The sequence below is a fragment of the Apis cerana genome, linkage group LG6, assembly GCF_029169275.1.
Source record: "Apis cerana isolate GH-2021 linkage group LG6, AcerK_1.0, whole genome shotgun sequence".
NCBI lineage: Eukaryota > Metazoa > Arthropoda > Insecta > Hymenoptera > Apidae > Apis > Apis cerana.
Genome location: NC_083857.1, coordinates 3,168,536 through 3,192,832, shown reverse-complemented (window position 1 = coordinate 3,192,832; position 24,297 = coordinate 3,168,536). Strand labels below are relative to the sequence as shown.

At 33.6% G+C, this 24,297-nt stretch overlaps 1 protein-coding gene across 1 annotated transcript; it reads right to left on the bottom strand.

Annotated features, from left to right (window-relative positions):
- Positions 1-18,588: 18,588 nt before the first annotated feature.
- LOC108004363 (trypsin-1-like) lies at positions 18,589-22,052 on the bottom strand. Its single transcript, XM_017067217.3, has 7 exons — positions 21,896-22,052; positions 20,980-21,086; positions 20,801-20,910; positions 20,565-20,703; positions 19,494-19,607; positions 19,236-19,416; positions 18,589-18,932 (listed from the first exon to the last, which is right to left on the bottom strand). The coding sequence occupies exons 1-7, from the start codon at positions 22,035-22,037 to the stop codon at positions 18,829-18,831; spliced, it is 897 nt and encodes a 298-aa protein (XP_016922706.1). The 5' UTR covers positions 22,038-22,052; the 3' UTR covers positions 18,589-18,828.
- Between the last annotated feature and the right edge of the window lie 2,245 nt (positions 22,053-24,297).

The following is a 24,297-nucleotide window of genomic DNA, read 5'->3' as shown; positions in this document are numbered from 1 at the left end:
TCTCACTGACCTATCCCAAACTGCAGACGAGCGACAGACGCGATTCCAGGAAAAAAATATAGGTCACTGGGTCGCGGGTATAATCTCTACTTTAAAACACATGCAAAGTTTGAACTGCCTGTATCTGGCAACCGATTGAGTTATCGGGATAAAACAAAAACTGAATTCAATGGTATAATTTTCTCTACTTCTTGAGCAGACTTTGATAATGAAATAATTAATTTCTTCTCAAGCTTTTTTCGTAAGAAATTAAAACTTCGTTTCTATTTTTATGTAATTGCAATAGACTATTATTTTATATGTGCTACGTAAATGCCAAATAAGAATTTAATTTTTGTTTCAAGCATTAACCAACAAAGAATCTTCTCTTAAGTTCTCTTAAGATTTCTTCTCTCAAGTTTGTTTCAAGCAGAAATGAAAATATAAAATGAAATATAAAATTCGTATTCTTATCGAACGAAATGGAATCAAACTTCAACTGTTAATAAATCACTGTCCAAAATAAGAAAGATCCACTCAATCGCTCGATCTTCGACAAGCTTCATCCATCCTCGTACCATCCTCAAGCAATCTTTTTATTCTCCCCCTTTTTATTCTCGCGGCACGATATAATTAACCGTGGATTCCGCGATGGGGTTACGTTTCCCGTAGCGTTTTGGACTTAGGGCGCGTATATTACGGGCCAAACTCAAACATAATATCTCGGCAAGCACTCGTAACTCCATTTCACGGGGGGTGGGGCCACCGTGGAACTCGTACATCGGCCGCCCTCAAACATCCCGCCGTTGGCTCGCCCCCTCTTGGCCGCACCAGTTTGACAGATGTTTAATATTACTTGAAAGTTTTGAGTTGCACCGACGATACTCGTCCGTGGATATGCCTTCGACTCGTACATACGTGAACGTTCGACTGAACACCGGCCACCGGTCATGGAAAGGGTCATGAACCTTGGGAGGGAATGGGAATATGTGTGTGTGTGTGTGTTTGACCGCGCGATCAGCAAACTACGAGGGTGAATATTTTCGGGGCATACGTCACCAGTGACCTGGGATTTTCGCACGACCGATTTAAGGCTGGTCTTCTTTCGCGGCTCGCAGTTTTTGTCGTCCGCGATCCATCTAATCACCTCTTAATCCGTGAATTATGTTGCGCGATGGAACGAGATTTTTAGCTCCAGCTTTTCGCCAATACCATTATTTTAGCTTGCACAACCAAAGGGAAGGGTTAGGTGACGAGTGTACCTCTTGAAGTTGGTTGATATTGTATCCTCAAAATAGGAACATGAAATGTTAAAGATGGTGTTAAATCTTGCATTTGACTCGTCATGTGTTTTTAACTTCAATGTATTGGAATCATTTCCTTTTAAAATAATGAATTGAAAGACAAAAGAAATTGACAAACAATATATATGTAAAGTACAATAAATATAAATTATATATATATAGACAATATATAATAAAAAATTATCGATTTTTCTTAATCATGTATATTGTATGTTTACTGCACTTGGCACTGTATTTTTCCGATATGGAACAGTAGATACAAAATGTTGAATGAAAATTTCAATCCGTCAACTTTTCAGTTTATACTTGTATAGTCACAATATTTATAAATTTGCATACTTCGCCAATAGAATATGGCATAGCACGGTGTAATTGTGAAGCAGATAGCAATGTTCTGAATGTTGCTATCGGACCGAAAATTATTCGCAGGAGAAAGAACTTTTCCCTCGTTGATCGAGACAGCATCATGTGAAATTCAAAAAGTAATTAACATTTCCTCGATTCGACGATAAAAATCATATAAAAATTTTAAAATGTTAGAGCAAACATTATACGAATTCTTTTGAATCAGTTCAGAGATTTTTTTATCTAGTGAATTGAAACATTTGAAACAATATTTAAAATTGATATAAAAAATATATATGTGTAGAATGTGGATTTTTATTAACTAAAATTTTTTAGTAGAAATCTGAATTTTCGAAAGATGCACAATAAAATAATCGATGATGCTCGATAAGCTTAACGAAATGATTCATTTGACGAGAGCATTATTTTCTACCTCTCTTCTCTCTTCATTTTCTTCTCTCTTTCATTATTTATTCTTTTATCGAATGTTGTAAACAGCATTATTTTCGTACAGTATTAGAGTCGAAAGATATAACTCTAGATATTACATAAATGGAGTGTCAAATGATGATACTGCTTAAAGTACCATCTATAACCTAGATCTATTATCTAGGAATGTATATTCGTTTATATTATTGAGCTCTGAGTGAACGAATGATGGCACTTTAACTCTTTATAAACTACTAATTCGATACATATTATTACATCATATAATTCAAATACAGAACAGAGTTCTGTAAAAGTTCATTACATCATGCCAATCTTGGATCTGTTAATATAATAAATGTACAGGATCAAGAAACTTATTGATGAAATATTTGACAGCAATGAGTTATACAAGTTTCACGATGTTATTTATAATACCGTCAACTTTGGACCGTGTTATCCTCTTAATAATTACTTAACAATTAGAATCTCGACTTTGCTTCGAATTACGTACTGTATCCCATGTCTTTTTAAAGTTGACATTAAACTTAAAGGGAGTTTCTGTTGCCAGGTGTACATACAAACAATTTATTATATTTATGAATGCGTAACACTTTGTGCTCGCACTTACTTTATACACTCGCACAACCATAATATTAAATATAAAATTAATTACGGTAAGCTTTTGAGCAAACACCGAACGAATGTTTCAAGTTAAATTATCACGAAAATTGTTTCTTGTGTTCATAGAAGATGAAATTCTAGGTAAAGTTTTCAAGCGGAACAATTTAATTAAATTTTGTGCTTGTTGTCTAAGAAATTTATTATATGATAAATAATCCGGTGAACTGATGCATTTTAAGTCGTTATTAGATCTTCGCCATTCTTTATTAGCCCATTATTTCTTAGTGAGCAAGCGTTGCATTTCTTAAGGTGCAACAAAAATGATTTTTAATTACAGCAAATCATTCTCAATGTTATCAAATTCTTTTTTATCCTTTAGTGTTAAAAAGATAGAATATATACATAGATAGAGCACATTAGAACACAGAAAATTTCTACAAAATCCCATTTTACATGGGATTTCTGGATACAATTTTCCTCGGTAAAAATAAAAAATTAGAAACTATAATGTATAATATATAAACTATAATATATAATATAATATAATATAATATATATAATATAATATAATATATAAATAAACTATAATATATAATATAATTATAAAATTAAAAAATTCAAAGTACTATTTTCAGCTTGGAAAACGTATATTCTTTCTTTTTTTCTTTTTTTCATATTCTCTAATAACTGAACATTCTAATCCATCATAAATTTCGATAACCCATCATAATTTCTTTTTCTTTGCAATCGATAACATACCGTATTTTCCTTTCTTATCAAAAAGACAGATGCATGTATGGAAAATACGTCACCTTTTGTCGACCATATCCCAAAACTGATTCCAAATTCATCAGCCGTGATAACACCCAAGCTTATCCGAAGCAATCGACTTAACTCGAGCCCGATGGAACTTTCACGAAGTAGATTACCCTGGCTGGAAGATTCGCGCGCTCCGGTCGCAGACACCATCTTCAAAGCGAGGAACGAGGATTCCAAATTAACATGGCGCGGTTCGTCTGCAAAGTTTTGCATTCTACGTCGAAACCAGACTTTTGATTTCCTTTTGACCGAATTTCCATTTTGTTCCAATTTGAAATTGAAAATATAAACGATAAATAATTCGGATCCAGGAATGTCAATTAGAGAGAAAATGAGATATTTATTATATCTTTGGTCCACTTTTTCATAAAATAAATATGTAATAGGTGTACTCTTTTCGAGATATTCACAAATATATATTTGCCATTCGTTCATTATGTTCAAGATAAATACTGTACGTCACATGAGAAATTATGTACATAGTTAAATCAATTTTTCTTCAAGGTACCTTATTCATTTAATCGTTTATATTTTCGTAGGATGTATCATTTTGAATGTGTTTTTTCTACACTGTATTAAAATCGAAGGTGGTTTTTATTTTGCATAATTTCAATTAAAATGTCTCGAATATTTATTTCTTTTCCGATTTGGAAAAATTTTCAAATTTATGATGCTCCATTATAAGTCTCGTGAAAAAGAAGGAAGGGAGGTCCAGATAAATGGAATTCCAAAAATAAAACTTCCCTCACCTTCCGGCGGGTATAAAGAAAACAAATAATTCGAAAATTGCCACGCGCAAGTAGCAAAGCTAAAAGGAAAAGAGTTTTAAGGAAGAGAAGATAAAGAGAAACAAGGGGGTCAAAGGCAAGACGTGTGTGCTCCTGGCGTTCCACGTCAAGGAACTTTCATCTTTGCTTTTAAAGGCATTCCACGATGCATTATGCAAGGTGACAAGATCCTAAGAAAACGAGGGAGATGAAGATTCTCGGTCGTTTGTGTTGGCTTTTCGTCGTTCTGTCCTCGTTCCAAGGATCGTCGGGACGGTACGTATCGTCTTTATCGTTGCTTCGTCGAAGAAAGTTGTTTCAACCCTCCGTGCTTCGAATCGACGGTGATGTGTATAATGATTCAAAGTGTCGGGGACTTGAGATCAAACAGGAATCCTTAATTCTCGAATTACAAAATCTTTGAGACAGGCCAAGTTCGAGGGATGCTTCTTCCGCAATATTCTTGCCAACGTATTGATTAACCCCTTTAAACTTTAGATCCTGTTTTCTTCGGCGAGGTTTTATGCTAAATATTTGGCCGATTGGAAAGTTCCGTCGCTTTTCTTGCAAGAAAAATCTGTACAGTGCCGCGTGCTTGAAACTTTTTGTAATCCATACTATATTTTTTAATTACTTGTTTTAATAAAATAATAAAACTGGGATTCAAATGTGTTAATGTGTTAAAAATAACATTGAGAATCATTTTCGATATTAATATAATTTTTGTATTGTATCAAAAGTTAATCTATTATAAATGGAATGCCGTATTTATCATACTCTTCGTTAATTATACTCAAAATGATGATGTCTCAAATAGAGTGCGAGCAAAGTGCTTTCTCGAATGTTATGAATAATATTTCGGGAGTAAATCCGTAACTGAAATTAATCGTAGTCAAATTTGTGAAGTGTATGCCATTAAGTTATTAGATTCGTAAACTTGTCTTTCATTTACAGAAGATGCTCTCGTTTCGTTTCTCGATTTTACGAAGTTAACAACGCAATTCACATTACCGTCTGAAGAGTATTGTGACTGATTATTCATAGTATTTACTTACTTGAAAGTTTCATTTCAAATTTCATGTATAATCCATATTATAATTTTCTTTTTCTCCAATCAATAGTTTTTGTTACGTTAAAAATACGTATTTCATTTATTTAGTAAAAATATATTAATAAATATAATTATATATAATATCATAGAAGACGATATCTCTATATTTTCTCATACTTCTTAATTGTTAATTGTCACAATATATTTTTTAAACTTCAAACAAGATTCTAACAGATTGTGCACAAAATATAAAGAATAATAATATTCGTTTAGCTAATAAAAACACAAATTTTATAGAAAAAAAAATGAACGAAAGAACGAGCCACCGATATGTAAAAAAAAACGCAACTAATAAATTTGTTATCGATGTCAACGATCATTGGAATCATCAAAATGGGGCCATTATCGCCTTGGAAGACGACGCTAGATTCCTAATGGAATATCTTCGATCTAACTACGACCCCTTACATATGTTTGTGCATAAATTGAGTTACAAGGCCAATTGGGCGAGCGTGACACGTGTCGCGTGTCACGCGTGTCGGGCGTACTGCACAGCTCGAAGGCATTCGATGCAGCCTTGTGCATTGTGTGCAACGCGATCGGCGCGACAAGCTACGTGCTAGTATGTATGCATTTTTGCATGGAAGGGTGCGTGCCTCGCACGTCTTCTCCGTCTCATTCGATATGATAGATTCCAGAAAATTTCAAATAGTGGCTTTTGAAATTAGATTCGCAAATTTTTGACCTCGAATGTCGAAAGTGGTTTGGATCGAGTATATGTTGCGGCTTTCAAGGAGTGAAATTTATAAGTTATAAGTCACAAGTTAATTATAATTTATTAGTTTACTTATATTATAATCATCACGTCTGAATTTAATTTAGTTAAAATTTATATGACAGTTTTTCTTATATTCTGTAATTGGAAACACGTAATATACGTATATTATTCAAATAATAGCTGAAAATAGCTATTAAGTAATCAACACTGTTAATATTAACGCGGTATTCATTATACTTTTGATCACTCCTCGTTATCCGTTAAATACAAATTTCCAACGAATTGAATCGTTGCGTTTGTTTATGAGGGATTAAATGTTTTTGTTTATAATCGCGGTAAATTGTTTATTCATCGAAATAGTTACGGTATATGCTTTTAATTTATATGATATTGCTGAAGCTCAACTTTTCGCAAGATATTCGTTACGGTTAACGAGGAATTTTAATGAAATAATTATACAAAGAATCATGGAACTGGATAAAAAAAAAGATATCTCGTAAATATCGTCTGTTATTTAATTGCAAATTACAATTTAATATTAACATGAAAAGATATTCCATAAAGTGGATGAATATATTTTCTAAATTTTCTAAAGCGCAGTAACAAAATATATTCAATTTTTTAAATTAAAAAAAAATATATATAATTCGTGGAAACTATATTATTTAAAATTATATAAGGATCTCGCTAACGTTATTCGATTATTTTGTGAAAAGATCAACTGTTTTAAAAATTGGAATACATTTCGAAAAAAACACAAAAAATAGATTATCGGTATAAAAATAATATTTCCTAACGAAAACAAAGAATTTTAACTATCGCGCAATTACGCAGTTAACAGGCTTCTCCTTTTCGGTAATAAAACACCGCTTGGAAACGTGTCTTATCGCGAAACACGTTGAACATTTCTGCAAACTTTGTAACAGATATAATATTATCATAGAATCATAAAAGCAATAAAAATTAAACTGTTAATTCGCAATATGAAAAATAATTGACAAGAAAATTATAAAATATCGGACGAAGTTAATAATAATACACAGAAAAATAGAATAAATCAATCGTAACCAAATATATACAAGAATAGCGTTATGATCGATAGAACCAAATAGCATAGAATTGCCATAGCTCGATGAGTAGAATAAAATGTTTATGATCGAACATACGCGTCTCGTGCTCGGTAAAGTAGAATAAAACTGCTATGATCAGACGAGAAAGAGAGAAATCGCTACGATTCGACAAAAATGAACAAAAATGTTTATGATTGGACAAATATTGTACAATTCATTTTAATCACTCGTACCTAAACTAATAAAGTAGATAGATATTTGTAATCAAATCGTACGCGCGAATTTCTTTCCCAATAATTGCCAACAAGATTATTTGTCAAATTTTATCTATAGAAAATAACATTAAGAAATATGATGTCCGGCCGCATAGAATATTCAATGAATAGACATACGTAGACTTCAACGTATGGTGAACACACACTGAAAAATGCGTGCAATGAAGATATAAAACCGTACGAAATTGTTGCTCCCCCGGCGGAAATAGTATACGGTCCGCTTCCGGAATTTGGGACGTTTTGCGACGTTCATTATTCAGTAGCAGTCGCACTTAAACGAGACCACGTACCCACTGTGATGTATATGTCGCAAAGGAAATACTCGTTTTTTCTCCCCTCCCTCCTTTCCTTTCTTTGTCAGGCTTGTAACGGCTCTAATAATCCGTATTCACGTAATGCATTATTCACGGTAAATTGCGGGAAACGCAATGCGGGAGACACCGAGATGAATATTTGTAGAATTGTTTACTTGCGCCAAAGCTTTAACGTAGGCAAGGTAATTGAGAGAGTCTGTTCTGTATACATATATGTATAGGCAAGATGCTTTTATCTCAATGAAGAAAAAGGGAATGGTTTCCACTTATTTGTAGGGGGATTTGTTTAAATAAGGAAGACAGTAAGACTAATAGGTGTAGTGGTGAATGAAATACGTGTAAGTGTTGGGATGTTTTAAATTGTCATGTAAACTTTGTATGTGTAATAATAAATCCGGTTTGTTCAACGAGTAAACAATGTTTGTTTAAGACAAGACATAATTTAACGAATATTCTACACAATGATGTTGTTTCGAATAGAAACGTTATCTTGAAAATGTATGATTGACATATGTTATATTGTAATAAATTAGGAAAGTAGGAAATGAGAAAAAATTGTTGAAAAAAGAATCAGAAAAGAAACGATGAAACATTTCAAAATTATGAAAAGTTGAAACGAATAACATTGAAAATCTTTTATCTGAAATCTGATACAATTTTTGTTTTATTACAGAGAGATGAAAAAAAAGCATTCCGAATATGTCAAAGTAAATTTAAGATAACTTGAAAAATATTTCAATTAAAATCATTTATTATACTATAGAATTGAAATAAATGGGAATATCATCAACCCTTCGATAATTGACGATTTGATTGAGTAAATGAAAATTAATACGAAATATGAATATAAATTATTAGTAATTATGCAAATTAGATAGAATTTTACTCGAGAACATGTACTTAAAATCAACTATAAAGAAAAGTTGCTAAAAATTTTCATGCTATCTTTCAATAACTGTCTATGAAGTATCATAAAATCGATAAAATTAATTTGCAAAAGTTTGACCGCAAATAAATTAAGCACCTATCGAGCAACTTGTTTAGTAAATGCATTTTAAATATTTTCATGAAATCAGTGACCCGATTCGGTTGCCAATCATCCCTGATACACGTTTCAGAAGAGTTCGAGCGGATTGTTTTGTCGAATCTGTTAATTAAATACCGTTTTTGAAGCTCAAGAGGTAACTTGCGAATGCAATACACCGTTGAAATATTATGGAAACCATTCCAGTGAGTCACGGAGCACTCTTCGTTCTATATGGTAGAGAATCGAAATAAATTACGAGCTTGAACATTCGACCCGCCCTCTCTTCGTTCCACGAGGCTACTGTTTTTAATTTTGTAAAATATTCGACACATATAATAAATATGATGCAAAATAATTTTCTTTTTCCTTGCATGATATTTTAAAAAATTTAAATATTTTCTAAACTAATGATTCTTCGATATAAATATCCTTATGCTCTTTTATACCATTCTTCCCTTTATTCGTACAACCATAAGTTTTTAACTGAACTTCCTTCGAATAAAAATTCAAAACTATATTCTATTTTATTATATGTGATATCAATTGTATTGTTAAATAAAACTAATATAAATTTTCCCAATTCAGATTTCTTAATTCCCTATATTTTGAAACATATCTAATGAACAAGTGAATGAACATTACATTGAATTAATTAAATATACGTATACACAATCACGATTAATAAATAAATAAGGAACACTACAAACTACGAACATAATTTGCAAAAATTGAAAACAATAGTTAAAACTTCAAGAAATAATCTTCTCCTTTCAGACAACGCATCCCAAAACCTATCACGATCCCTGTGGATGAAGCTAATTAAACTATTAATTAAAAGCTACTCTTCACACGCTTCGAAACGATTTCCATAGGCAGAACCTACTAAACTTCAAGCCTGTATGTCGGTACATGAGGTGAAATGAAATTGGCTTGTTAGCAGACAGGCAGGTAACTGGCGTTTCCCACAATCGGGCTCTTGTTTTCAATCTACACTTTACAAGTTACACGCTGACGGCAGCGCGAATGTCTGTGGCAGCGGTCGAACCGGCGAACGAAGTGCGAACCTTGATTATTCCAGTGGTTACTTCGTAGAGTTTCCCAATCACTTACGGGATAACTCGTTTTAGCTTCACGTCTGAACAAATCCCTCCCATATTGTCGTAAAACGGCGTAACACGTGCCGTGCGCGAACAGAGAATCACGATTGCAATCATCAAGTATTGAATCAACTATTCACGGATTACACGGATGGAAGATCGTAAAGATAAACTCATAGTCACGAAATAATATAAACGTAAAACTTGACCAATAAGAGTTCAATTAGTAATAAGTTGCATGAACGATATCAATGCATATTCCCGTTCCTTCGAGAGCGAGAAAACAAATTTGAAGGAAATAAGAAGAATCGAGGAGCTCTACTTCATTTTTCATGAGAATGGTAGCGCCCTCACGAATCGAGTTACAGAGGACAGACCTTTTCTGGACAAAAAAAAGGAGCATACGGTGGATACGGTAGTCGAGAAGAAAAATTCCTGCAACCAGGGATAATTTAACCTTTCCGTACCTGGAAATGGGAAACTCATCTGACGACGAAAGAAGTACAGAAAGTGGAAACGCTACAATGGAATTGGAAATTAATGGAAGAATTAAATTCTCCCCGATGTGTAAGAAATTAAAAGGATTAGATCGTCTAATTGTCTGGGAATAGACAATTTTAATAGAACGCGAAGATTAAATATGATTAATATATCCTCGAATATAATAAATAAATTCATCTCCTCGTTTTATTATTACCCCGCACGCCGTGTTTCATTTTTAATTCCATTCGTCAACATTCGCAACACTCTGACAGTTTTAATGAATTAATTTAATCCGACAATGACAGCCATGGGAAATAAACGTTCGCGACGCGACCACGATGTGCGTGCACGAGCACATCAGTGTTTCGTGTACACGGCGTAGAGAACAAATCGATTCCTAGATCGGTATAGTTGGTCGCGATCCTCGTTGGGAATTAAAGCCGGGCTTTGGGAAAAGTTTGTAAAAATATGAGACACGGTCAGTTGCTTTAACGAGACGCGGTAACTAATTGTCGATGGCGCCATCGCCGTGTCCAATTCTGGGATATTACTGGGATAGGCAGAAATGAGGCTCGCGCGGTGCTTCATCAAACGTAATTTACCATTGGATATTACGTGGAGGCCCGTGACGTTAATAATTGTCGCAGCGGTGAAGTTAATTAAATTTCATTACAAATAATATTACCGTGATATCGCGTGGTTATTTGAGGAATGGCGGGGCTAGCAAAAATTCGCTGTTGCGAAAAGTTGAAATTATAAAATCGGTGAAATTGTCTCGCGGTCCTAAGCTACACGATTATTCTTTGTGTAATTAATTCACAATACTCCGTTGCCTTCTAAGCTCTCGATTCAAAGCATCGACACGACAAAATTACGATTTTAACGAACGAGTGATGTCGAATTCATATTGCACGAATAAAAGATATACGCGTGAAGTGCAAACAGAATTTAAAAATTTGCAAAATTTTGAACATATAAATCTAATTTTAAATATATATATAAAAGAAAATATAATGAACGGTTATAGACAATAAATATAAATAAATAATATGTATAAAAAGTCAAACTCGTTGTTCGTACCATTAATTTCATCATTTTTCCGAGCTTCTGTTTGATTCTAAATTTTCCAAACTTTCTTCTAAAAACTATACACATCGATCTTCGTATTTATATCGACATCCCTGAGATTTTTTCTTAATTCGCTGCAGCAGTTTTTGGCCTGAGTGGTCTTTTCAACCTCTGGTCAAATTGTATTATTCGATAGCTCATATTTCTGTTGCTTCGAGTCCCCGCCATATTTTCCAACAGCTAAGCAGAAGGAACAGCGGGGAACGAAATGGAATCTCTCGTCTGTGGGCTCGTCACGCACGACAGGAGCCACCAAAACTGCTTGGTTTTGCGAGGGTCGTCCAAGTGGAATAGGAGGGAACATACGGCCAAGGGCGAAACGTCGTCGAGGTCTGGTGGGATTATTTGCACATCATGACGTTCCTGAGCTTTGCCAAAATCTCCACGATCGTATACATCAATCGTGGAATCGTAAATCTTTCGGTGATTCGGGGTTACTGCTTAACCGGCGCATTGCCTTGTGCACTGTTTCAACATGTATGCATATCGATCTTGATAAAAGGGGTAAGTTTGGTTTTTGGAATACATTTTGAACGCATAACTGCCAGATATTTAAGACGAGTCGATAATTTAACGTGTGGATAATTCTTCTTTTTTGAAGAACTTTGATTCGTTCTTTTTGTAAAATAATTAATTTTTGAAACAATGAATTCATATGTTTAGAATTTATAACAAGGCAGGCATCAAAATTTTTAATTAAGTAAATTTTCAATTGATTATAGCTTTGTTTCGTGTCATTTATGTTTATAATATATTTCAAAACTATTAATTATTAATTATGAATTGTATACATCTATTTTATTACATATAACGTGTCCCATTTAAATCGATCTATTTGAATATCTGTCAAATTATCGATGATATTCAAAATAAAAGTTTGATAGTTCCAGAAGCACACAATTTGACACGATTAATTTTTTTTTGAATAAACGCAATATTTCTTTATTTTAATGCAGCTCGATATTTCGTATGAAAAATTTGAAATCTTTACGGAATAAAGCAAATGTGAACGATGTTTACTCTTTTTAAATGATTCGTTAATCTTTTTTAGCATTTGTATAAAAATTTATCGATTATTGCTAAATAATCTTCTACTTGAAATTATATATAAATATCATATTACTTGTATCCAATCATTGAGTAAAAAAATAATATTTATTACTGTCAAAATCGTTTGATTTCCTTGACATCAAAATAGATTTACAAAAAAATAAATAAATATAAAAATCTAACTGATCATTGTCTGACAATCCACGATCAACTAACCGAGGATTGAAACGATTAATAAATGTTCAACGAATTAAAAGCTATCGGTTATTTAAAAATTGCAACCTACATTTAAAGTTACACGTATTACACGTATTCCTCTATGTTCCGTTTCCACATTCCATAATCGCCGTGCATCGATATTTCAACTAATTATCCGGCCTGCATAGCTCGAACATTTCGATATATACTCGACGCGTGCTCTTTTAGAAACGGACTGTTCCACGAAATTTCCATTCCATCCCTCTCCCTCCCTCTTCCCCGATATCGTGTTTTCCCGCTTTTCCAGAGATAAAGCTGCAGGGTATTAAGAATCGATGGGCGAAACCGTTGGGCGCAAGATCACCGGATTGAAAATGACGTCTGGCATGACCGTTGCCTGGCTGCTTTTCATACTACATTAGGATTCAACCTTTCCTCGATGGATTTGAAACGTGCGCCGATACGGGCGGAAAATTCATCCGTCCGTCCGTCCTCGCGTGTCCCTATCCTCGCAGTTTTTTAATACGTTGCTTATGATTTATGTATCAAAATACATATTGCATCGGTTTCGCATTGTATGCCCGGTTATCGCGTATCACATTAACGTGGACGATTTTGTTTCCTTCAGGGAAATGTTTCTCGTTTCTCAACAACAACAACAGGATAGGATACAGTATATATATAGATATATTTACATGGATGAATCGGGATGAGAGGACAAATACGAACGGAATAACGAAATTCGTCGTGCTTTGATGGCCTCTCCGAAAATGAGAAATTTATTTGTCGAGTCGAAAGAGAAGTTGAAGTATTCTGGAAAGGGAAACGAAGCGAGCTTCGGGGTAATAAAAAAGAAAGTAAGTAAGATCGTACGAGTTACATTTCTCTTGTAATTTAATTTATATAATTCTCGATCGATGTTCCGATTAAACTCTATTAGAATTAGCAAAATTTCCTCCATTTTCCGATCCATTTTATCGATGACTTTGCACGACGTAAAATATACGAAGACTTAAACACAAATATATTATTTCGATATAATAATTATAAAAATACGAAAGAAATTTAAATTTCTGTTAAAATATCCTTTTCTTGTTCTTTCGAAGCGTTTTAAATTTATCAAAAGCGTGCATTTATTTTACGAGAATTGTCTATTTGAAAAGGGGGACGGAAGGCGCGTCCACAGTGAGAAAATGACAGTGAGAAGCGGCGGGCAAGGGAGTTAAAGTCCCCGGAAAGAAGCGTGTTGGCGTAATCTTAAGTAATGCGTGCCATTCGTCAGTCGTTAAATTTTACAGTGGGCGTGCGACAAACGGGATGGAGTTGCAAATCAGGAATTTGTCACGCGGAACCGCTTTTAAACGAGCGGTTTCAGAAGTCGCGGGCATCTCGTCTGATAACGCTTTTAAATTTTCGTTAGCGCCACGCTGCCCTCGTCTAAACGACGTAAAGTAAGAAAAACGATCACACAGTGGGGATACACGCTAGACGTTTCCCCCGTTCCATTCGCCAACTCCCTATATTTATATCGCCCGTTCCATCGTGATCTCCTCGAATAGAACGAGATCCACAGACGTCTATGAACCATCCTACGAGTGGATTTTCGCGAACAAATGTCCCTAGAATTATCCAATGTTACTCTATTGTAGATATAAAGAAATCACCGAGTCACGATGATGCTCCAGGAAGTAAAAGTTATAATAGGAATTCCTGTTGCGAGACAAATTTTCTTGTTTAGAATAAAATTCATAGATTCGAGATAAGAGAGAGTAATAATACTTGGAAATATCTTTGCAAATTTTGTATACATAAATAATCGTTTGTCAAATTTCATTTCTCGAATGATAACAATGCATAAAATGCAATTCTTTTCCGTTAATCCACGTTAAAAATTGTTCCAGGATAATTAATACCAATCGTTATATATTTATCAAATTATTCCGTATTAACCAGATATATATATATATATATATACAATGATTAAAAATAATTGGAAATTACAAAGAATTGCCATTATCCGTTCTAATTTCCCTCCATTAACAACCAAAAGCAGAACCATTCTTTATTTCCCCTATATATAATACCTTCTATTTGCTCAGCAGCATGAAATATGCAAATCTCGCACGGTGAACCGAGCACAGATATATAACCAGCCAATATTAACAGATACCTATCGCGATCATTGGACGGGAATCGAAAACGATAAAGCACGATACACCCACCAACCTACCTATTCCGTGCACATACACATACACACACCGTGGGCAAACAATAATTACAGAGAGTCGTGGAACCTTGGACAAGCTCGAGAAAATTCCGATATAATCTCCTGAACGTGCGCGCACACATATACTTTCGTCCTAACCAACTCTTGCTTGCTCTTTCTTTTATATTTCTTCTCTGTTTGCAACACCACCATCGTCGCGCAAGATGGCCTGTTTCTTCGTTGTATCTCGTTCCCTTGTTTTATATTATTAAGTTTCTAACGTACTGAAAAGAGGCGAGTAAATGCGGTATCAGGGATGGGAGACACAGGATAACACGAAGCAACGCTAATATTGCCGAGAATCTTGCCAAATAGTCGCAATAAGCGTCCCCCGGTTTCGGTCGTGGCTTCTTGCGACACCGCATTCTGATATGTTCTAGCAGAGCAAATCCTGCTTTCCTCCTTCCGAGTGATTATCAAACCCCCCTCGGCTCCAGAGGTTAATCGAGCCACCGCGCGGGAAGAAATTTCGGCTTCATTGCGCGTCGAGAAACTCCTTTTCGCTCTATCGTGCGCTCGCGATAAAATCGGCTCGCCGATTATTTTCTCCTCTCCTGTTTCGAGAATGTTATTCTCTTCTATTCTTTTCTTTTTTTCTTATCAAAAAAAGAAAGAAAAGAGAAAAGAAGAGAAATCTCGTTATATCTCGCGAAATATTTATAGAGAAATAGGTGCGTCGATATGTCTGGTGGTTGAAAGTGTCGATGAAACCGATGAAATTTATATCTGATATTTCGAGGTAACGCGAAATTCATGTTAATCGCGTATATGTATATATATATGGCGTGCGAATTAATCCGATTGCACTTTGAACAATGTTATTTCATTTTATTTTACGAATCATATAATTTTAATCGGTAAATTTATTCTTGATTAGTTTCTTTAGTTTGTTACTCTCTCCTTTCGATCAATTTAATTGTAAAAATTTCAAATGATGAGAAAAAATTTATGTATCTTTCTACCCAATGTATAAATATACAATGTAATAATTTCTATACTGAAATAGATTTGTTTATCTTCGCGAGAAATACTCGAGATCAACTATCTGCCAGATATCTCGCAGATATCTACTTACTTATCACTTTTGAATTATAACGTTGGAAAGTTAAATATTAGTCGTAAATTATTCGACAAAGCCGCTTGTGCAAGCACACCTGATGAAACAAATCTAAATACACAAATATATAAAAACAATTTATCATATTGAGAAGAAGCTTCAAACGATTCTGAATATTAAATATTTACATCTAGGAAAATAATCCATCAAAAATAAACATAATACTCCTCTTGAATGTTATGAAATAAATATCATAAATATTATTTTAATGCATGCTAGAGATAAATACCAAATATAACGTGAAATATCGTTCATCTATATTATTTCCTTCCTAATAATTAAATTCTTCCCTTCTACAAATTTCACAAATGAAGTAATTCTAATCCAAAAAAAAAAAAAAACTAACTTTTGCAACTTTCGGATACGAAGACCAACGTTTCCCAATTTAATATTCCTCTTCAAAACGAGCAAACGTCATTCGTGACATATACGTTTATACATTTTATAATATGCTCGTAATAACCTCGTTATATCAAGATTTAATAAACTTTGTCGCAGTAGTCACGATCGAAATTACCGATGCATTAATTCAATATCATAGTTTCGCGTCTTCCGATATCTTCTCCCGTGTCCACGCTCGAGTATAAAGCGTAGAGATTCTCTTTCCCCCAGAACTAGGCGATATTGCGGAAATAATCGAACGAGCGGAACGAGGTTTCGAGCGAGCAGCGCTCGTAAATAGATAGAGTGTCAGAAAGTTTATTGAATCAGAGCCACGGTTTTCGGATTAATCCTGCGGTTCGGTGAGACGAGGCTCGTCGCGGCATTGCGGCGTCGACGGGAATTAAAATGCTCACCGAGAATTGCTCGAACGACTTCGCCGATCTTCTCGATATACAGGAGGAAGATCGGTCGAATTACCGTTGTAAATATTTTATGGAAAACGATTTGCTTGATGCTTTCCGTATAATTTCGATATAGATGTCGCGTTGCAATTTCCGTTCGTGAATTGGTAATGGAGGAATCTTTTATTATGTCGTTCGTTTCTATATTTAATTTTTCTTCTTATTTTTTTTCCTTTTTTTTTCATTATTTTGATCGTTGGTCATCGTAATTTGACAGATCGAGGAGTGAATTATAATATCATTGTGATCTATTCTTTCTATATTTTTCTGCGCAAAAGGAAAAATAAAATAGAAAAAGGTACGATTTAAGTATATTAAAAAAAAATGAAATATAGTAAAAATAACGTTTGACTATTTATTCAATTGCTTGAAATCTTTAAAGTGAAATTATATGGATTATATTTTACTTCCTTCCTTCCGTTTCCTTCTTTATTATTCTTCTCTAACTAATTTAAATCTGCAGCTTATTTTCATTCAATATTCTCTACATCGATGCAACAACAGTAATAACTCGACGTCAAACGTAATCCAATGGAAATAATAATAACGACAAATCCTATCTCGTATCTTTATTTTCGTTTTTTCTTTTTTATTGCCGCTTGTCTTTTTCTCGATAATTAACACGTCGTTCTAACTGTCCAAGGGAGTGATAATCACGCGGCGATTTATTTCACAGGTTTTCGCGTGCCTGTAACCAGGCTTGAATATAACCACGAAATCACGGAATAAAAATAACCAGTCGAAAGAACCAGTGACAGAAAAGTTATTGGATCGTGTCTGCGATTTAATAGGATTATTGCAATAGCCAGTCGAAAGCTATCAGCTCACGGTGCGATGTCTCGAGGAGGCTCGAAATTAAACATCTCTCTCTCTCTCTTTCGTTTTCCTTTTCCATTCCATTCCAATGTCGTACTGGATAACTTTTCTCCCCTGTTTTATATTGATTTCTATCGATTACAAAAGCAATCGATATTTTATACACTTTTCTCAGAATAAATTTACACCAGAGAATGTTTAAAATATTTTTAGGGAAGTCCTTCCAATTTCTATCATTTTGAGAATTCTTTATAAAATTCACGATTCCATATATAATCGTATATTAAAATATCCAAATTGCGATAGGTTAAGCAGAGTGTTAATTGTATTGATCTATTATTTGTTAAATAAAAAATATATTCTGATGTAATAATTTTTTTCAAGCTTTTCTTTATTTCTCCTGTTATATAAATATCGTAAATATTATTGAACAGAATATAAATGATAATATGGAATTTTTTTATTTCAAGGCATCATTCTTGCTTCTTAATAATTACAACTTTAATGTAAATTTAATATATGATTTGCAATGTCGTCAATTTTTTAGAAATTTTAATAAATATCAACAATTAGTTTATTAATTAATTATACAAATAATTAATCTGTCGTATCTGTATTACATCCACTGTATTTTACATCACGTATTCTCAGTATAACTATGCTTAAATCCTTATAACGAAATTCCAAATAATTTCAATATTCCTTTCTCTTGTTATTTTTACTTGCAAATTATGCTTCCTATAGTTCTTCACGAAAGAAGACGGAGAACAAAGAGACAAGTTACACATTTTATACGATTATATCACGTATTTCGAATAGAATACATTTATTTCCCTTGTAAAGTTAATATACATTTCCTCCAATATTTTAGCATATATTTAAGATTCAAGACGGTTCGTAGACTGTTCAACATACGACTACAAGAACTATATATAGAAACTCAAAGTTCTTTGAGAATATCGTAAAGGAAGACGCATTGTAATGTAGCAAGTATTACATGGAAGTACTACAATGCATCCCAAGTCGCTCGATAATCCTCAAATAAGGAATCAAAGTGTACCGGTTACATTAGTGATCCAATCTTTCACTTCCGCTATGGCTGTGAAAACGGTTGGATATCGCCATTCACAAGATCGACTCCAAGAGGTAATACCTACAACATTATCCATGATTGAATATTCAATCAAAATAAAACACGATTATTATAATTACTTCCTTTCAACAATGATTTGTCGCGAATATATCGAGCTCCTTTTTCTAACTTTTCTATTTAATACTTGAAAAATCACGAATAATTTTACTGTAACATTCTAACTTGATTTCTTTTACAATTCTTGCACTCTTTTAATCATTAATTCATAGGATTAAAAATTTAGAATCTTCGAATGACAAGCGATCAATAATAAAGTTTTATATAAAATTTATATAAAATTTTAATGAATAATAAAAATTTCACCGAATAACGCGCCATGAAAAATAAGAGGAGATCCGGAATCCCCGACGCAGGGTCTAGCGGTGTCCGATAAGGCGCAAAACATCCTGTTTGTTAACAAGTCACCACTTGCTTCCTCGCAATCCTGGTTATTAATTTTCCGCATCGTGGTGTATAAAAGTTCGTTCGAGACTGGACCTAATAACTGTGATAAATGATCGTATTGGTGTATGCTCGATCGAAACCTAGCTCTACCCGAAATATCTTCGCGCAGGTTCTTACCCTGGATGCACCCCAGCCGAGAACCAGAACCAGGGAATCGTCGTCTATCATCGAATGCGTTTTAGGCAATTTGATGGGTTGTTTCGTGTTGTCGTACGTTATCCTGTCGGAGAGCTGCGGCGATGTCGGAAGAAATATTACCGTGTACGTTACGACAAATAATAAATAGTGAATCTAATCGATCGATTTATTTATAGGAGAGATGGAAAAAGTATTTGAAGCGAGTTATGTAATTTCTTTTATTTTATCGTTTGAAGATTTTCCCGTTTGAAATTAAGGTTTATTTGAAATCGATCAATTTCACGTTTTCTGATAGTAATAATAGTAGAAGAAAATTAAGAAGATAGATTAGAGAATTAAAGTGGATATGAAATAATTTGATGAATATTTTACCATGGATTTTAATTTTTAAAATGTCTATGTCTCCTCTGTTAAACGATATTAAGTATCATTTCTTGATATTTAGTTAAAATTAAATTGAAAAATCGAATTATAATTAACGGTCGCAAATAGAGTAATTTATCAGCAATTAATAAATAGTATTTTTAATTTTTCCCTTTGACAATAATTAATGAAATATTTTTGCATTTAGCAGAAATTTAGCTTTATTAAGAATTCATAATAGAGAAAAGTGAATTGTGAAATAAGAAATCCCTGATGAAAAAATATTGACAAATATGAACGAACGTCAAAATATGTATTTTCTTGCTGAAAAAAATACGACAAATATTGAATTTGACGAATATAAAAGCGAACAAATATATAAATTTCACTCGTATCATACAAATACAAAACATAGTTGCATCGAAGCATTTCCATACTATAATTAGCCTCAAGTATGCACAGAATCTACCAAAAAAAAAAAAACTTCATTAGAAAAATACTTTTTTGCAAACATCCAAAAGCTAGACACTTATACACTTTTTCGAAATGCGTAACTTCGTTTATTAATTAAACCTTTCGGTTTTCAACGATCGTCTCGAGAACCTCACGACAAATGCGACAGGCCACTAAATGCTCTCTTGAAGCAGACAGACACGCACGGTAACGAGACAAGCGAGAACGTATTACCTCAACGAGACCGACGTCGTAGTCGTAATTAATTGCGTTAAAGGCGGGATGAATCGCGACGCTTTGGACACCATAATTGTCACCGCCCTCGTAATAACGCGACGTGCCCGCCCTCACGTGGAACTTCGCTTGTTGCACGCTGTAAAAAGACGAGGAAAAAAAAATACGCAATCGAGATGCGTACACAAATCGCGTGTACACGAAGATATTGTTCAAACACGATGTATCAATCTTGCCTGAGAGCGCACTGCGCCGATGTTATTATCCACTTTTCCCCGACGATACTACCGCCGCAGAAATGCTCGACTTGATGACCGAAAAACGTGCCATTGTTCTGCAACGAAACCTGGGACGAGAGGCAACGATTTTCTAAATGTCAAATCGACCGTGAAGATCGATCGCACGTTATACTAACCACAAATGGATATTCCTCTATGGCGGCCGATTCCCCTCCGATAATCCTGGGTCCTACGAGTCCCGGAAATCTAGCTGACTTCGAGGAGATTCTTTCTCGATAATCGCCTGTGCGACATTCAAATCAGGTGAATCGTTTAATGCGGTTCCCTCTTGATATCGATCGGTTAATGAAATTAACTTTCTCCGTCTCTCTCACTCTCTTAATTTTATTGATCGCGGGAGGAATAAGTTTGAATAACGAGTTGAAAAGTGTTTTTTTTTTATTTTTTAGTGGAGAATTCGAGAAATAAAATAATGGATGAATTGTTTTCGAAAAAAAAATTGCTTCTCTCTTTCTCTCTCTAGTCGGTGGTAAAATTAAACGCGGAAAAATTAGTTTCTGAATCAAATGAATTTTATACGCGTGCCGCGAGGGATTTAAAGTTGTTATTTTTCTTTCTTTTAACACATTTTTCAAATATATTTTTTAATTTTCCATTCTTATCTCTGTTAATTATAACGCTTCTTCTTCTTTCCGAAATTTATATTAAATGATCGTTATTTAATTGTTATTACGTATTTCAATATAGTCAATATAGTCAAACGCGTTAATTAAACCATCATCACGTTCCTACATCACATCTACATTTATAATAATTTTCATCTTTCTATTTTGTATGTCCCATTTGATTTTGATACCTTGATTTTCTGAATAATAATAATTTTTAAATACATATTAATATCCTTTTTTATAGAGAATATCTATTGATGCATCGAGAAATATATGTATAATTCCATTCAAAAATAATATCTTTTCCTCAACTTTTTACCAAAGTAATAATATTGAGAAAATTAGTACGTCAAAATCAGGCGAGACATTTTGTACACGATACAAATGTATATTTAATACGTTTAATCACAAAACAAGCTCTTACTTGAACAATGGCGGGAAACCGCGCAAAGTATGGATGAACTGAAGAGCACCAAGAACAGCAATGCTTGCATCGTGGCCACGTTTGAGGTCATCGAGGGAACCGGGTGTTCTTTATAAACCCGCAAAACACGTAATTTCTGCATAAACAATTTGTTGGCGGGATTACTGCCACTATCTTTCTCTCTTCCACTTATCGGCAAGATGCTAATGCTTTTAAGGCTGTGACATTAAGGGCTAAATCGTCTCTCGTAATAAATATATTTTCAACTGTGTGTCGTGCAGTTGGAAAATGGCTCAAGATATTAAGATAAAGTCGGAGAGCAATTAAGTGGCCAACATGTCGCAACAGAGTCATAAATTGAACGCTTCCTTAGAATTTAGCCGCTTATAAAATTCAAAATACGAAATAATGCATATAATTCGTTTAATCTAATTACCCTTTAAGCCCTGAATTATGTAGCTGATATATGATGTAGCTATATACATGATCCTTCTTATTATAAAACTAAACGTATTTGAGCGATATCGCAACTGTACGTGATAGAAGACTTTAAGTGGATATATAACTTTCTTCTGAGAATGTTTAATTAACGTTAAACGAAAGAATAATTTAATATTAATTAAAATAACAGTAATGAAATATAGTGGCATAAATAAGAACAATAATTCAATATAGATAGTAGGAAATACAAATATTAAATAATAATAATAATAAAGGAATTAAACGAGTGTATCCGGTGATAATCTTTCTCTCTGTTTTAAATTTTCATCTACCTTGTTTCATTTGCTCCGCGAGTTTCGATAAAACTCGTTCAAACGAAGAGAGAATGTTATCAATGGTGCCGAGAATCGTTATTAATATCAATATCACGTTGAGAGAATCATTTCGCCTATACCATCGACGATTATTCATCGTGGAGCTAATTGACCTGTGCAAATGTCGAGTTAATGCACGATCCACTGCCTCCATAAATACGTAACGTCCTGTAATTTCATCCTCCTCGCTCTAACTCTGTCCTCCTTCTCCTTTTCTTTCTTTTTTTTTATCAGAAAGCGTCGAATTAATTATCCAGTGGACGATATTATCCCCCAAAAGTAATTTCAATTACACGTCACGGTGCGCACGATGTCGTAAAACGAATCGTTAACAAGAGACAAACATCGGCCTGCCAACGACAGAACTGGAACGAATGAATTCGCGCTTGTGCCTCTCGCGTCAACGAATATCAAATAACGCGAATATTTATTATTAAATTAACATATATCTGGCCCGAGTTGGAAATTTGTCGCTGATCCACGTTCGAATCCACTTGTCCTCGAATATAAATTAATTCGTTGGCTCATTGTTTCTCGATGCTCTTATTAACCGTTTCCTACCCTTCCAATTGTAATTGATGGATCGATACGAAATCACTACGATTTATTTAATAGTTCTCAAAATATCGGATCTATACTCATCATTCAATCCCATCTTTCGTTTATTCTCGAATGCAGCAACCGAACACGATCGTGGAATATTTTGCTTGAAACGATTTTCCAGCGAATTATTACTTTATTATTTTAATTTCGATCTCTCGGATATGTCTCGTATATGCTCAAATATTACGTCCGAAGAAAATATTTTAAACTGATTAATGTGTTTGTGGTTTATATCGCGTTTGTTATTTATGCTTTGTAATTAATTTATTCGATTTTAATTTATTCCGTAACGAGTAATTTTACTTGTGATCATAAATACATAAGAACAAAGATGATTATTTTAATACAGGCTTTTAATTAAAAGCCTTTCTGAAAATAGAAATAAATGAATTAATATTAAGTTCTGGTAGATTGTATTTAAAAAAAAAAGAACTTATTGCTTCTCAATTTAAAAAATATCTCATATTGAAAGGATTAATTCGAATATTGGAGATTGTTCGACGAAAAAAAATATTATATCATACATATCTTAATTTTAAAGATATTATTATATTGATGTTTATAATTAAAAAATGAGGAGAAACGATATAGAAGACTGAAATATATCCTCAGTGATCATTAAATACAAACGCGTATCGTTATTATTTCACGAACTTCAAAACTAATCTAATTCGGTTTAACCTAAACTTTATCCCAACTAATCGATACTGAGATATTCGTTCGGAAAATTCTATTTTTAATGATTAATAACATTTTAGCATGAATAGCAAGCAACGAAATTAAAATCTCTTAAAAATTACTCAGCATTCTTGATAATATATATAAAAATCTAGATTATGAAGAGAACAGCTTCTTCTAATATAAATAAATAAGAATCCTTAGAAATATGGATATGGAACTACAAAAAGAATCACAATTATATTTCAATTATAATTCCCTTCACGAATCTAATTTGGAAAAAGAAAACGTATTTCATAATTAATA